The sequence below is a fragment of the Montipora foliosa genome, chromosome 6 (genome assembly GCF_036669935.1).
Source record: "Montipora foliosa isolate CH-2021 chromosome 6, ASM3666993v2, whole genome shotgun sequence".
Classification (NCBI taxonomy): Eukaryota; Metazoa; Cnidaria; class Anthozoa; order Scleractinia; family Acroporidae; genus Montipora; species Montipora foliosa.
Genome location: NC_090874.1, coordinates 21,892,425 through 21,907,424, shown reverse-complemented (window position 1 = coordinate 21,907,424; position 15,000 = coordinate 21,892,425). Strand labels below are relative to the sequence as shown.

The 15,000-nt window shown below is 39.9% G+C and overlaps 2 protein-coding genes across 5 annotated transcripts in view; both read left to right on the top strand.

The window, feature by feature from the left end:
• LOC138006965 (NLR family CARD domain-containing protein 3-like) overlaps nt 1–15,000 on the top strand; it is a 336,786-nt gene that overhangs the window by 42,203 nt on the left and 279,583 nt on the right. Inside the window, exon 3 of the mRNA XM_068853606.1 lies at nt 6,322–6,972. Coding sequence (XP_068709707.1) covers nt 6,330–6,972 — 643 coding nt within the window. The 5' untranslated portion in view covers nt 6,322–6,329. The remainder of the gene's footprint in view (nt 1–6,321; nt 6,973–15,000) is intronic.
• Nucleotides 1–15,000, top strand: part of LOC138006968 (NLR family CARD domain-containing protein 3-like) — a 63,052-nt gene that overhangs the window by 42,234 nt on the left and 5,818 nt on the right. The window lies entirely within an intron of this gene.

Below are 15,000 nucleotides of genomic sequence, written 5' to 3'. Positions count from 1 at the left end.
AATCTCAAAAGCGACGAGTACTGGACTTCGACAACAATCTATCGCCCGTCGAGACGAAATCAAAGTGAGCTGTATTTACCTGAACTAATTTGACACGATTGAGTTTCTTGTCTTCACGCACGCAATGAAATAGGAAGAGGTTTTCGTCTCTAAGAGCAATTATGTTGTTTATTTCAATAAATTTTTCGCTGGAAAAGGATTCTGTGGTATTTTCTGCCTTTGTGAATTATAATATCATGTTGTGTATTGAATTTTCGAGCTTAAGGTTGAAATGTGATATGGGAGAAGATTTTTTAGTATTGCTCTGTAAGCAGCAGGGATCGCGTTAACGCAGAAATCGTGTATTTTTACGCGACTAAAATCTAAAAAATGCATCATCGAAATTTTAATGCGTCCCAGGACGCAAGGCACTGACTTAAATAACTCACACAACTTGCTCTGATTTGTCAGTATATTCTGTTGTTTGTAAAACTGTTGGAGCGATCTGTGATCATAATAATTATTGAAGTTCTAAGAAATGGGGTTTAAAACATCTAAAAAGACCTGTTAAAACTAAATTTTCGACCGCCTTCTGCGGTCTTCTTCAGAGGGATGTACTCTGCAAGTCACTGAATGCAAATATATAGCAAAAGACGTCACTGTTCGTTGCTCCTAAGGGAGGAAACCAGTGATGCGTTAACCCTTGAAAAGGGTGCTCTTTCATTAACAGAGTTCTTGTCCAGGAATGAATGTAACGGCTCTAGAAAAAGCCTTTGTCGGCAGGTCGTATGCATATGGGTCAATATTAATTCCAAGTTGGTTACTCTCCTTTTCTCATAATTTAAAACATACTCTTTTTCTCGCAGAGGGTCACCAAAATTTTGGGACCCCCAAAAAATGCTTGGGACCCCAATTTGGCCGAACATGCGGGTCTCAGGACCCAGATTGAAAAATCCTCGTGCCATCCCTGAAGCAGGACGGGTTCACAGAAAATTGAAAATTATCAGCATGTCAGCCCAGAAGCCAATGTTTCTCGCTTCTCTTTTATTTGTTATTCTTCGGAGACTGGAATGCTGTATTTCAATACCACACAATTCAGTGCCTTCTGATTTTCTGCAACACGTACCACAGGCAACCCAGTGTATGCTTCACGGAAGCATCGTTTATTCATAATTCACTCAAGTTCTCTGGAAGGTGGCTTCGCGTCTGCGCAGCTATACTCCGTTGTAATTTACGCATAATTCACTCAAGTTCTCAGAGAGGTGGCTACGCGTCTACGGTAACGCAGATACTCTGTTGTAATTTATTTAACAATTATTCGCCGAAGGCAAAGTGATTATCGGTGAATATTCACCGATAATCACGGAGCCTGAGGCGAGTAATTGTTTTAGTATAAATACACAGTGGCAAAACGACTACTTCTAATGATGAGGGGTTTTGAGAAACATTTTAGAATTAAAAAATATTGATATAAAAACATGACGTTTCGGCGACAACATGTCACCATTATCAAATGCAAAATAACCAGATGGTGAACGTTATATATACAATAGTAAGTGACAAATTACATTGGAATAAACAAGGCAGAAAAAGAATGGGAAAAATTTAAATAAACAGTTTCGCTGGAATGGAGTCATTTTGAGTGTTCAGAGTCGTTCTCTTTTTCTTTATGAAAAGCATCTCGTAAATAAGGCACTCAAATTTTCCGCGGCATTTCTTTAAGATGGTAAAGTGCTCGTAAAGATTAGTAGATCTTTGATCGTGTTTATCCTTTAGGTGTTTACCGATGACGGAATACTTATGCTCATTGATGCGCAGGTGGAGGTGGCGGCTCGTGTAGCCTATATAATTCGAATCACGCGAATTACATTGATATTCATACACAACGCATTGCTGGTTTACAAGTGAGGGCTTTGTTTCCGTAACTTTTAAATCTTCAGAGATTTTCCTACTTGTGAAAACTGGTTGTATTACACGATCTATTTTTAATTGCAAAGGGAAAAATGCGACTGTATTGGTTGCAATTTCGAGCCCTGCTATTTAATTAACAATTAACCTACAAATGCATGGGTACACTCACGAAACCATCAGTCATTCAAAAGAATTTGTAAATAAGAACGGTAACACACGAACAAAATCGAAGGACAGTGGAGACATCTGAAGACAGGTTTGCCTGAATTTGGTAGGCGCAAATACATGTATTCAGGTCATATTGCCGAATTTATGTGGCGTTATTTACATAAACACGAGGATTTGTTCGAAGTTTTTCTAGCAGAAATGAAGAAGATTTACAACCCGAATAGCAAATAATATGTTGTAAAAGCTGTGCTTATTGACGTGTAATAGTATAATCAGACAGTGATTCACAAAAAAATGATCACACCCGATTTTCCTGTGGCCGATCCTTTCATATATCTAGTGCTTGCACTGTCTGTGTAGCCATTTGTAATGGCTACGCAGAATAGCTGGTGTTGCGGGGTATTCTGCAATTTAGTCGATTCTTCAATAGGTTCTTGGAATATTTTGCCGGTGGACATTCGTACTGCATGTTGTACTGGGAATTTTAACTTTAAAGTGAAGAAATTTCTTATGGACAAAACATGATTTCACTTTACTGAATCAGTTTTATTTTTTATTTGTATTTTTTATTATTGTATAATGCATATGGTGGTCTGCTTTTACATGGAGTCTGGGACTCTTTTGCAGACTCTCCTTATGGCATTTTTTGTCTCTCTTTATTATACCTGTATATACGTATTTCTGCCATTAAATTGTAATAAATAAATAAAGCTTGGCCGCGTCTGTTTGCGCTATCCCCCTCCCCTATATTTCTAGGGGGTTTTTTAATTGTAGTTTTATCTGTTTTACAAATCACTTTTCCATCCTTCTTTTCAGGAGTGGGGCCATACCGGTTTCCAGAGTTTTACGGAAATTGGTCAGAAACACGGGAAAGGGGACTTTGGAGAGTTAAAATCCAAAAATTACTAAGGGAGGCGCGGTGGGGCGCGGTGGCCTCATGGTCAGAGTGCTCGACTTCGGATCGAGTGGTCTGGGTTCGGGTCCTGGCCGGGGACGTTGTGTTGTGTGTTCTTGGGCAAGACACTTTACGCTAACGGTGCCTCTCTCCACCCAGGTGTATAAACGGTACCGGCGAAATGCTGGGGGTAACCTGCGATGGACTAGCATCCCATCCAGGGGGGAGTATAAATACTCCTTATCGCTTCATGCTACGGAAACGGGAGATAAGCGCCGGCCTGATGGTCCTTCTGGTTCATAAGCAGTGACTTTACCTTTTTAGTTTACTGGGGGAGCATTTATGACCCCCTAGAAACATTTATTGTGTTGGAAACTGGTCACCATTTATCCTAGATCTGCCTCTGCTTTTAGCCACATGCCGGCAGTCACACGGTGAAAACACACCATGCTTCTTCCTTGTAATAAAAAAAAACAAAAACAACAACAACAACAACAAAAAGAAAAAAACAAGAAAGAAATGGCCCTACTGGAGGGCTTTTGGTGACATGCCCTTTCTTTGGCTTTAATGGTTAAGGCTAATGAATTTCCTATAGCTTCATTTTGTGTTGTGTAATATATAAGACAAATGCGCTTTACAAGCCCAGGGAATATGGGTGGGATCGGAGATCAGCATGTATAGGCGCCGCTGGCAGCCGCTATCAGTCCATTAGCGATCTCACCCAGCACATGAATCAATGAAATGAGTCCTGACCACAACACCGGGATGCTCCATGCCCTACTTCGTACGATAGTGTGTGGGTTCTTTACCATCCCACTGGGTTGGCCCATTGAAAAGGTTGTAAAACCATGCTACGTTTTATAGGTCCTTATCCGAGAAGACTTGAAAGTTTTAAACAAACATGCCGGCAGTCAAAGAAAAGCACTTTCTCTTCTCAGTTATAATTAAGGCCCATTGTTGGGTCGGCCAGGAGTCGAAAAACACGAAAGAAAAGGCGCATTGGGCCCTTGCTCAACCATGTGACCACCCCTTGCTTTGGGCTTTATGCTTTCAACTTCATGTGTACTATTGTAAGTGAGTATTTTACCAGAAATGTTTTGTGCGAGGGTCTTTATCCCCTCCAGTCTCTATGAAATGCCCATTGGTTTGGGTTCTTTATTCTCTTGTCACGATTTTGACCTCTATCTCCACTCGTCGGTTCTCTTCTTTACCCCTTGGGGCAGGCAATGTTTGCTTTTTGCCACTGCAACCCCATGGAGATGGGGTTGTTCTTTCTCCCTGTCAAGTTGGGAGCAAAACTGCTATATGGGCTTTGCACAAGGCACTCATCCATCTTGGCGTTTTTTGGGTGGGGAATTACTGCCTGCAGTACCCTTTCAGCCCTGAGCTGAAGCCCAGTTAGGGAGGGGGAATATTGTTACTTCGCTGGACTGTGCTACCTTGTACCCAGGACCCCAGGAACTACATTATGCCCAGCAACTAGGCACAGTGTATGCCCCCACCTTGCAATACAGGCATGAGGCACCCCCTGGCATACAGGTGGTTGGTATCATCCATACTAGACTGCGCGCAGTACCTTTTTTCCTCAGATCATGTGAGCACAAGCCCCGACGGCTTCCTCGTTCGTGGATCAATGGCATACAGGAAAAGAAAGAGACTTGGTCTACATCCATACCTTGCCAGTACATTCCCTGCCCCCTGTTTATGCCCAAGTTGTGTCTATTGCCTTGCTGCGCACTAAAGCATTAAATGATATTTTAGAAGAAAATAGATGTTAGTTAATGCCAGTAAACAAATACTGGGCAGAGCCTGGGAGGAGAGCGTGGCTTCCCATCACGTGATTACCTTATTTGGCTCTTTCATTCAATCCCACCATGTGAGCCTTCTCGGTTTGACATTTTCAAAGCTCAGCTTGTTCTGTTTTCTGTTCAGCAGTTTAATCCCTCTCTCCCTTTATTGTAACCTACTTTAATAGTTCTTTTAAATAAAATATTTGCAGGGAATTGCTGCCTGCGCCACCCTTCAGCCTTGTGCTGAAGCCCTGTTAGGGAGGGGGCATATTGTTACTTTGCTAGACTGGGCTAAACTTGGTGCCAGGACATTATGCCAGCAACTATGCCCACCTCGCAATACAGGTGTGACATACCTCCTTGGCTAGGTGCCGAGACCCCTCATCCAGTGGTCCATACAGGCAGTGGGTATTATCCGCGCCTTGCCAGTACATTCCCTGCCCCTCAATAACGCCCAAGTTGTGTCTATTGTCTTACGGTGCACCAAAGCATTAAATGTTATTTATGTGAAATAACTTGTGAAACTATTTGAATCTTGCAAGCAACTATTTTTGACATGAAATTATTTTAAAAAACAAGTAGTAGTACCTTTCGTTTCCGGAATGGTAAGGACAGGAGAAAAGATAAAATATTTTGTAGTGCGGGTCACTCGGCCTGTCATATTGATTTTGCTTTGTCTGTTGAAACTCTCGAGAAATGAAGATAGAAATGTGGACGCCAACTCTCTGAATGGCGTCTGTTTTAACTTCAAGTTAATTTACCGGTTTTTGTAGCACTAACGGTAACCCAGACTATTTTGACCCTTTTTTCAACATTACGGCCCATAGCAATAACCAATAGAGCGCTCAAGTTAATCTTGTTTAGTCTTTGTGTTACAGGTTGATCACTAAATAAATGTAACTATTTGAGAAGGATTTTTAAAAGAAGGGTGTGTTCTATTCTGTTTTGATGATTTTGCACTTTTTTGGGGGAAGTTCTGTGGTTTTTTCTAGCAGACATATGATATTTGCACCTTGGACAGTCCCCCAGTTGACGAGTAAAAAATTGTCTGGCGTTAGACATAGTAAAATCTGTAAAGTCTCACTCCCAGGGGTCATTGGGTTAAGCAAAGCATACTGTGGGTTGTACCATCAGGTGATTTTTCCTAAACAGGCACACATCCCCCTTTGTGCGGTATGGTTAATTATGCTAAATCCTTCGAGCCAGAAGGCCCTTGTGCGGTTATGGTTAATTAGCATGAAGCGACTAGGAATTACTACTCTCCCCTGGATGGGATGCTAGTCCATCGCAGGGTTACCCCCAGCATTTCGCCGGTACCCATTTATACACCTGGGTGGAGGGAGGCACCGTGAGAGTAAAGTGTCTTGCCCAAGAACACAACTTAATGTCCCCTGCCAGGAACCGAACCCCAGACCACTCGATCCGGAGTCGAGCACTCTAACCATGAGGCCATCGCGCCACTATTTAATTGCTACACCTATTGCATGCCATTGCATTGCTTACATGTACGTACAGTTATATAGAATGATTTGATTACAATGAACTGCAGTCATTTTGCACATTTTATGTGGTCAACAGATTGGAACATGGCATCTGGTCCAGCAGTCTTTCCCTCAACAAGAGAGAACACAAACTATGCCCGTTTGTGCCGTCTTTTAGTGGATGTAGGATCTCAGGCCCTCCGCGATACCTTTGACAGAATACATTCTCCAGCTACTCTTCACAGGATTTTGTCAAGTACTTCAGCACATTACCCTACGTTGCAGTCACTGAGAAAGAGAAGAATTTTGAATCCCACACAGTGGGGAAAGCTATACCCAACTGTTTGTTCATCTGTGTCATCAGCCAGCTTTGACATTACGCTTCTGGTGGTATTGCTGCGAAATATATGTGGTTTCAGTCCTCCTGCCAGTACTGGAAGCTGGGACAAGCTTCCTCTTCCTGGTGATAACAGTTGTGAGGCAAACATAGCAAGAATCAAGTATTACAGAAATGAAGTCTATGCTCATGCCAGCCAAGGTTCTGTTGATGATGCAACATTCAATATGTTATGGCAGGATATAAGTAATGCACTGCTATCCCTTGGATCTGGAACAACTTATGCCGGTGCGATCAGCCGACTGAAGACTGAGTGCATGGATCCTGATTTTGAGGAGCACTATCGAGAATTACTAAAGCAGTGGAAAAAGGATGATGATAACACCAAGGAGAAGCTTGATGAGCTGAAAGGTATGCTTGATCTCAAAGGAGTTAATGCCATTAGAAGTTGGTGAATTTAAAGGTGTTTTGTGCATCTTGCCAATACATAGGGTTGTTCAGCTTTAAGAGAATTCTGCCTGCCAAAAGATGAGACAGGGAAAACTACAGAAAATGTTGACTTACTATAATAATAATTATTATTTTTGCTAGAACCAAAACTGTACGAAAACAAATCTTTTTTTCAAGACATGGAACTGCATTTCTTGCACTTAAAAGCTCAGTGAAAGGGGTCAAGTTAGTTTGCTCAAATCAACTCCTACAGTACCCTGGATGGCCCAGAGGTTTTTCTCTTTCGGAGCGACGGAATAGGCGAAGAAAAACCTCTGGTACAGGCCTTTGAGTTCTTTGAGAAGGCCGGTCCAATGGGATGCTGTCAGAGTCAGATTTGACCCTAGCAATTCGATTGGTTCCATGAACTTGTCAGTTCTAACAAGTTCTCTGATTGGGTTAGCAACAGAAAGTAGTTCAAACAGGTTTTCATTTGCTGTCAACCAGATTTCTGTTGCCCACTGTGACCACATGGCTATAATCAAAACGCTGCAAAGTTCTGGAAATCAAGGCTTTGAAGGCAGAAAAAGTAAATTGGGTTCCACATTTATGTGTCAGCCAAAATTCAACTTCGGAATTTGACATCCAAATTTCAAATTTGAGTTTTATTTTCATATTTGACATCGAAGTTTTATACTGGGTCGGAATCTGGCTTTCATTTCGTGGTTTTTTTATTTTTTCCCGTGTCGGTAAAAGTCTTGCCTGTCACTCCCCTGCTAAGTGGTGTCTTTGTGCATAGAGTCTTCTGTGCTTATTTTGTTAGGTTTGAGGGGGTTGTGGTAATGCGTAGATTTTCATGGTGCACACAGGAGAACATTTCATTATTAAACCTGCAATGGCGTTGAAAGTCATTGTAACGCGCATGGCGTTCTAGTGCATCTTTAAACAAAGTACACCGTCAATTGGTTAAATAAGACAGGCAGTGAAAAATAAATGTCTGGAATCTTAAAAGTGAGGAGTAATGGACTTCGACAACAACTATTGCCTGTCGAGCCGAAATCAAAGTGACTTGTATTTCTATTATTTTACCAAGTGTGCTGTTATGTAGAACACTGAAGCCAAATGGAAAATTCTCTGCTAATTTATGGGTTCAACAAAGACAGAGAAGGAATTGAACACCTTAAGTCGATCAGTGATCTCTGCTCTCTGCACAGTCTTCAGGTAAAAAAAAAATAATTGGAAATGTGACAGCCAAGAATTTTTTGAAAGATTTCCTCTAATAGCAAATATGTTTGTTTCAAAAGGGTTGTCCTAAAAGCCGGAATCTGGAATCCGGAATCACAGGTCATTGTTTTACCAATACAGAGAGTAAAAACTATAAAACATTCATAAAAGCTAACCTTAGGCCTAATTAGGCCTAAACTAACGTTTTTAGGCCAAAGGTGGATTCATCATGTTTTGTAATATGCGAGCTTAACTGGATAGTTTTTATGGTAAAGCATTTTCGTGTTGTGTTAACATAATTAACACACACAATTCTGTTGTGTTAACTTAATTAAATGTACCATGCCTCGTGAGTTTGTATTATTTATCGTCTGCTGTAAACTTGAATGATTTCCACTCTTAAAATTACCTCCAGAACCTACTTTTTGTGTAGAATAAGCTTTTAGAATGATGTTCTTGTCTTCTGTGGTGATACTTGACGATTCGGGAACATTTTGTGAAAGAATATTTATAACTGGTCACACTCACAATTTGATCACCCGAACTTGCCCAATTGTGCATAACATCCACTTGGCCTTTTGACATCCCATTGAAAAAAAACTCATACTGTAAAATATTTGCAGACTGGTCCATTTCTCTGAAATTTGGAAGGGTGATTGCTAACGAATAGAGAAAGAGTTTCACAATAACTAAAAATTCCTGTGTTAAGCGTGAGAATTCGACGAAGAGGCAAATGCGACTATTTGTTGCTTGCGTTGGTACTTTTGTGTTTTGATTGTTGTGCAAATTTTGACAGAGAATATTAAATTATAAAAAAATATCAACGGAATACAGATAGATTTTTAAAAAATCTTTATTTTTAGCGGTTCTTTGAACATAAAAGATGGAACACTTGACGAGAAATAATATTTTTGTTGATATTTAAAAGAAAAAAAATTTCGCGGGAATCAGGACGTGGTGAAAATGAGTTAACAAATTTGCATACGTCCGATGAAATGTGATACGCGAGGAGACTGGAATTTTATTTCTCTGACAAATGATTTTGTCATTGTAGTGTAAAATGAAGTTTATTTGGGAAGGCAACAATATTTCTTTAACTTCCTGGTTAATCCAATTTATTCCTACGACTTACTAGTGCGAAGATTGTTTACATGAAACTCGCACTTTTTGCGAATTTTGAGTGTCATGAAATTACATCATTTGCGTGGCAATATATCCCTTTACTCTAACACAAAAACATTCAGATAGTAACGAACTTCATATTTATCAACCATTTCTTCTCCTTTTGTGCTTGTAAGCATTGTGATGTGCAATAATTTGCAAGGCTGTTTTTGTACAATGTATCTCATAGATGTTCAGATTTTCAATTGCATGGCCGCTCAACCTTGCGATTGTGTAAATAGTTCACCCTGATACGTTTCTCAGGAACCCGACAAAGAAGGCTTCCTGACCTGACAGATGAAATGTAAATATTCACTTAAATATTACAACAAAATTATAAACCAAAGACGGCAGTTTCTTGGCTAAAAAGTATGTTGTTTTACTCTGTAAACGACGAACGATTAACATTCTTTCCCGTAGTTCATTCAGTTGACACAAGGTGATCACGTGCACCTTTACTCAAGAACGTGTTTGTTATCTTTAAACTGAATTTATTACCAAAGCTTAAAAACTAAAAGACCTCAGAATGGGACAGTATATTATAAAATAATTAAAGGTGTGAACGTGTTCACGAGCCAAAGGGCCTCTGCTGACACGACATGTGGGTGACCCTCAAATGGTCTTAATGACCCCCCACTTGAAAAAAATTAACTGGAACCCTCAGTTCAATACCACCCAATTGAGTGCCTTCTGTTTTTGTGTAGCACGTACCACAGGCAACCCAGTGTACGCTTTTATAGAGCGTCTTGTTTAATTTGACATCAAAGTAGGTAAGATGAATGCACCGTGGGAACCAAGTTAAAGATGCTGATTGGTAGGTTATGTCACATATCAATTTACTGAGTTTTTTCCATGTCAAACAAATGGGGCATGGCAGTGAGGTTCTCAACGGCCTTTACAAGAGGTTTTTCTCGCCGCTTCGCAACCTGCTCTTCCGTGGCTCTAAGAGAGAGAAAACCTCTGGCATCCAGGATACTCCTACAGAAGAAAGGAAGAAAGAATTCAAAAAAAGACTGAGTTTAAAATTTTTTTGCAAAGATGTACTAAAGCAGGGGAATTGACCGTTTTAGCTGGTACGTTTGTTTTCCCATTTCAGACTCTAGGAAAGTTTCTTTCAAAATATGTTCTTATGCATGCCCACTAGCCTGCATGCAGGGGGTACTTTGTATTCGGTCGCCATATTGGACGAGGGAAAGTCGGAAGATCTGGGATGAGTGGGGAATACACCCTCTGCCGGAAAACTGGTCTTTTCTCGGTAGCTGCCCACTTTCTGTTGAGCTTCCCGTTACATGTCACGCCACAATAATGGTCTTTTGCATCAATAGACTAAGAGACTATAATAAAGCTGTCAATCACTTGCAGTTGTAAACAAACGTGCTCTGGAGTGTCTAGTTGCACCCAAAAAAGTGCTAAAAAATGGAAGCAAGCCGGCAGAAACTGCAGCAAACGATATGTGTAGGTCTTGCCCATTCCAATTTCTTGTTCAAGACGGAAATTTTGAAAAATCTGTGAAGCCAACTTCCAGCAGCGAGAAAACCGTGTGCAACCAACTATGGACAAACTGTCGGTGTACATGTACATTGGATCAGATAGGCAATTAATTAATTTGCATTGAAAGAATATTTTTCCAACTCAATCCAATTTAAGCCCAAGGAAGATTTTTTCATTTCAAAAGGCAGGATAATTGATCCCAATGGTGTCAATATCCGCAAAGAAACATACTGGTAATATTATCAGCTTTCAGTTTTTTCTGTTATTATTCCATTACTCTTTTGGTATTTGAATTTTCAAAAATTAGTTGTAACTACCATATTTTATTGAATTTTTTTCCAGTATTACTGGTACATAATGTGGTTCAGGTAAAGCCAAATTTAGAATTATTAATTGCATAAGATCATGAACATACACACAGTCAGTAATATTGGCCTGTTTGTCTGTAAAAGTAATGAGTTTTCATTTTCGTGTGGGATTTCCCCACACTTTGTCAGCACTGGCAGTTTGGCTGGCTTTGTTTGTATAGAAGAGCCAAGTGTTTGTCACGTGGTCTCTGTTAGGAAGAGAGAGGACCCTGGGAATGAGAATGAGTGTTTGTTCGTGTGTGGCGGCCATTACTCTGATTACTCTTCTTGGCTGTTGTCATTTGGCGAATTTCGACTTGTGTTCTCGGTGCGATTAATTTACAAGGTAAGGGAAGTCATCTTCCTTTCAGACGTTTGTATTAAGCGAGTTGTGCGAGGTATATTGCAAGGAGTCATGCCTTCAATTTTAAATCGAACAGATGTAACATGATGACAACAGTAGTAAAGAGTAGTTACGATCAGTAATTTGAGGTTTCCTCAAAAAATTTCCTGCATGCGCTTGTTGGAAGAAAAAATTGCATGCAGCACAAATGAAATAGAAAAAAATTCTTGCACTGATGCAAGGAAAAAAAAAAAAAAATTGCAAAGCTATTTCATCATTCCTGGGGCGCTTTACAAAATCCCAGCAAAACGAGCCGCTACATGTATCAACCCCACACTTAACGCTCATATATAAAATCAACACTTAATGTTCCTAATTTTTCCCACTACCGAGCCAAACGAGCCGGCTCGTTTGGCCCATGGTTAAAAGTGACCCTGTATTCTGTAGTTGCTCCCAAAACTGCAACCATTCCGGATAATCTGCAAGCCAGTGAGCCACTCTGGTTAGCCTATTAAAATAACACATTGATTGGCCTAAATAACACTCTGGTTAGCCTACAGTTAACTTAGGTAGCTTGTGGTTTGCCCTTATAATGGGATAAGGGATTTCTTGCTTGCTCGGTTCACGTGGCTCCAAGTCATAGGAGTCATGCAAGCCATTATGGTTAGCCTAAATTACACATTGGCTAGCCTAGTTAGCACTGCAGTTAGCCTACAGTTCTTTAGGTAGCTTGCGGTTGTTGGGATGAGGGATTTCTGGCTTGCTGGCTCGCACTGTATCCAAACTCGTTAGCTTATCACAAGCAGTAATGGAGGTAAATTTATGTTCAACTTTGAGGTACTCAGTTTAGAAGTGGACTGTAAAGAGGCTGAACAAAAATTACTAGAACTATTTTTCAAATTAGATTATGATCAACTAACTTTAATTCGGCTTTCACATTTGTTTTGGAGATCTCAGTCCACTTTTAAATTGCAACTAATGATTCTAGCAGTAATTACCATGCTATGAGCATTTTTGAACTGCTTTTTGCTATTTTTAGCTATTTTTTTTTTAAATTAAGAAGCTAAACATTTTCAAATCTACCTGTGGAGCAGCACTTTATAACATGAGAATATTGTCATTAGGTAATATTAAATGATTCTAAAGAATGACATTCCGAAAACATGTAGCTATACAAGAATGATTTTGTATAGCTTACAACATTTTAAGGCTTTAATTTGCAGCTCTATATTAGAACTATTACTGCAATAAACCACAATGTGAATGTAAACACATTCTGTAAATGTAAACACAACACTTTTTTGAGGGAAAAAAAATTCTTGCAGAGAAATGAGGAGAGGAAAAAAATATCCTGCAGAGCATTTAGGAGGGAAAAAAATATCCTGCCCACCAAGGTTGCTAGGAAAAAAAACTTGCTGACCCGAAGAGTTAAATGGTCGGTCCCTAACTACGATTTGCTGACATGTTGCGTGACGGTGCCAGTTTCTGTAGATTCTCAAGTTAAAAAGCTAATGCCTTCGAACTTCCTGTCAAACGTTTTTACATTTACTGGTAATGTTAAAACAGAAAAGCTACTTAATTTGTAAAAGTATAGTTTACATACATGTTTGTAAGCTGGAAGCACGAATACTCTTAGCTGACAATTGCACTTGCCTGCTGATTTATTCAGCTTTATCAGTAACAAATTCTCCTCTGCTACTAGCGACTGATTCCAATATTTCCACTGATGAGTAAAAGTGGACGGCATTAACCTCTTTGTCGAACGCAAATATTTCATGAGTCTCTGAAGTAGTGTGTTCATGCCTGAAGTGCGTTGACTCTAGATGGTGGACAAAACACTGTCCATGGACTACCCCGATGGACTACCCAAATGGACTATTTTGAATGAGTACTGTTGATCTATGTGTAAGGAGCATCTCAAATAGTGCTTACTTAAGCCTCAACACCCATTTTAAACAGCATTGTTCAACAGTATTTAAGTCTAAGCACCCATTTTAAAAAGGTTAGCTTTCGATTACTGTTGTGATGGCTGATTACTTCATGTACGGTAAGTGAAGTGAAACCATAGCTGTATGGATGAATGCAACGTAAGTATTATAATCAATTCAGTTCTTTCAATGGCACTCATTCGAAATGGTATTTTTAAGAGTTAGTCCATTTTAGGGTAGTCCATTTGGGTAGTGCATGGACTGGGGGTCAGTGTTTTGTTCACCACCTTGACTCTAACACATTTTGGCAGTTAATTGCAAAATATTTGGTGGCTGAGAAATTCATATGCTCAAATGCACCCAATTGTAATGCGTTACAAGCCCTAACCTGCAAAATGTTTACTTCAGTGACTCTTAACTCTGTCAATCACCGCCCCCTCCTTTCCGTGTGATAACTTGGGCCACGTCCAGCTTTGTCTCCTGACTGGGAAATACACAAGCCACAGTAAATGGCATTTCCCATAGAAAGGAACAGTGGAAATTTCCTGACCATTTTGCTAAATTGTCCAGTTTCCGGTCTCTCATCAGCCAAAAACAATTGCAAATGGTAAGTGCCATCTCGTTGGGCTGGTTTGCTGATTTAGGAAAAACTGCTACCATGATTCACCGGTCGTCCCAACTGGTTTATTCTGACAAATGGTAAGCAACCCTAATTTGCTCGAAAGTAGTAGTCCAAACATGTTTCTCCCCTAACCGTTTTCTCGTCTGCAGTAATTACACGTAGCCGACACAAAGCGCGTTTTAGAGCGGTTTTCAATTGAGTGTCGAAAGTAATTAGATAATAACTTTGGTTTATGATTACTTCACTCAGTGATTGGCTCAAAGTTCTCGTCTTCTACGAAGTCTTTACTCGACATATATCATTATAACATGACAAAATGTATTACATATACTATAATGCAAATCATCAACGTTTCTTTGACTGAAATCCCACATAAGTACGCATTGCGAACCTATTTTTTACAAAGATATGTTAAAGAAATGGAAGTCTGACGAAGAAAGCACCAAACAGAAGCTTGAAAATATGGAAGGTGTGTGGCACTGAAACAAGTGATTATACAGAATAGAAAAAAAAAACTGAAGAAAGGAAGAAAAAATTTAAGCTGGCACTAATGATTATTCAATACCTACTTTAAACCCTCTAACCCTTGAACAGCTCCCATTGATAAATTAAAGTAAAGTTGTCTGGTTTTAGAGCGGTTTTCAATTGAGTGTCGAAAGTAATTAGATAATAACTTTGGTTTAAGATTACTTCACTCAGTGATTGGTTCAAAGTTCTCGCAACCTCTTTTCAACCAATCAGAAGTCAAACCAAAACCAATTGTGGCTCGCGCGTACACATTTTCCCGCGCTTTGTGTCGGCTACGTGTAATTACCTCGAGTTTTGATTGGTTTACTGGATTGTCTCCGTCCTTTTTGATTGGCCGAAAGTGATTACTTTGGTTTTGGTTTTACG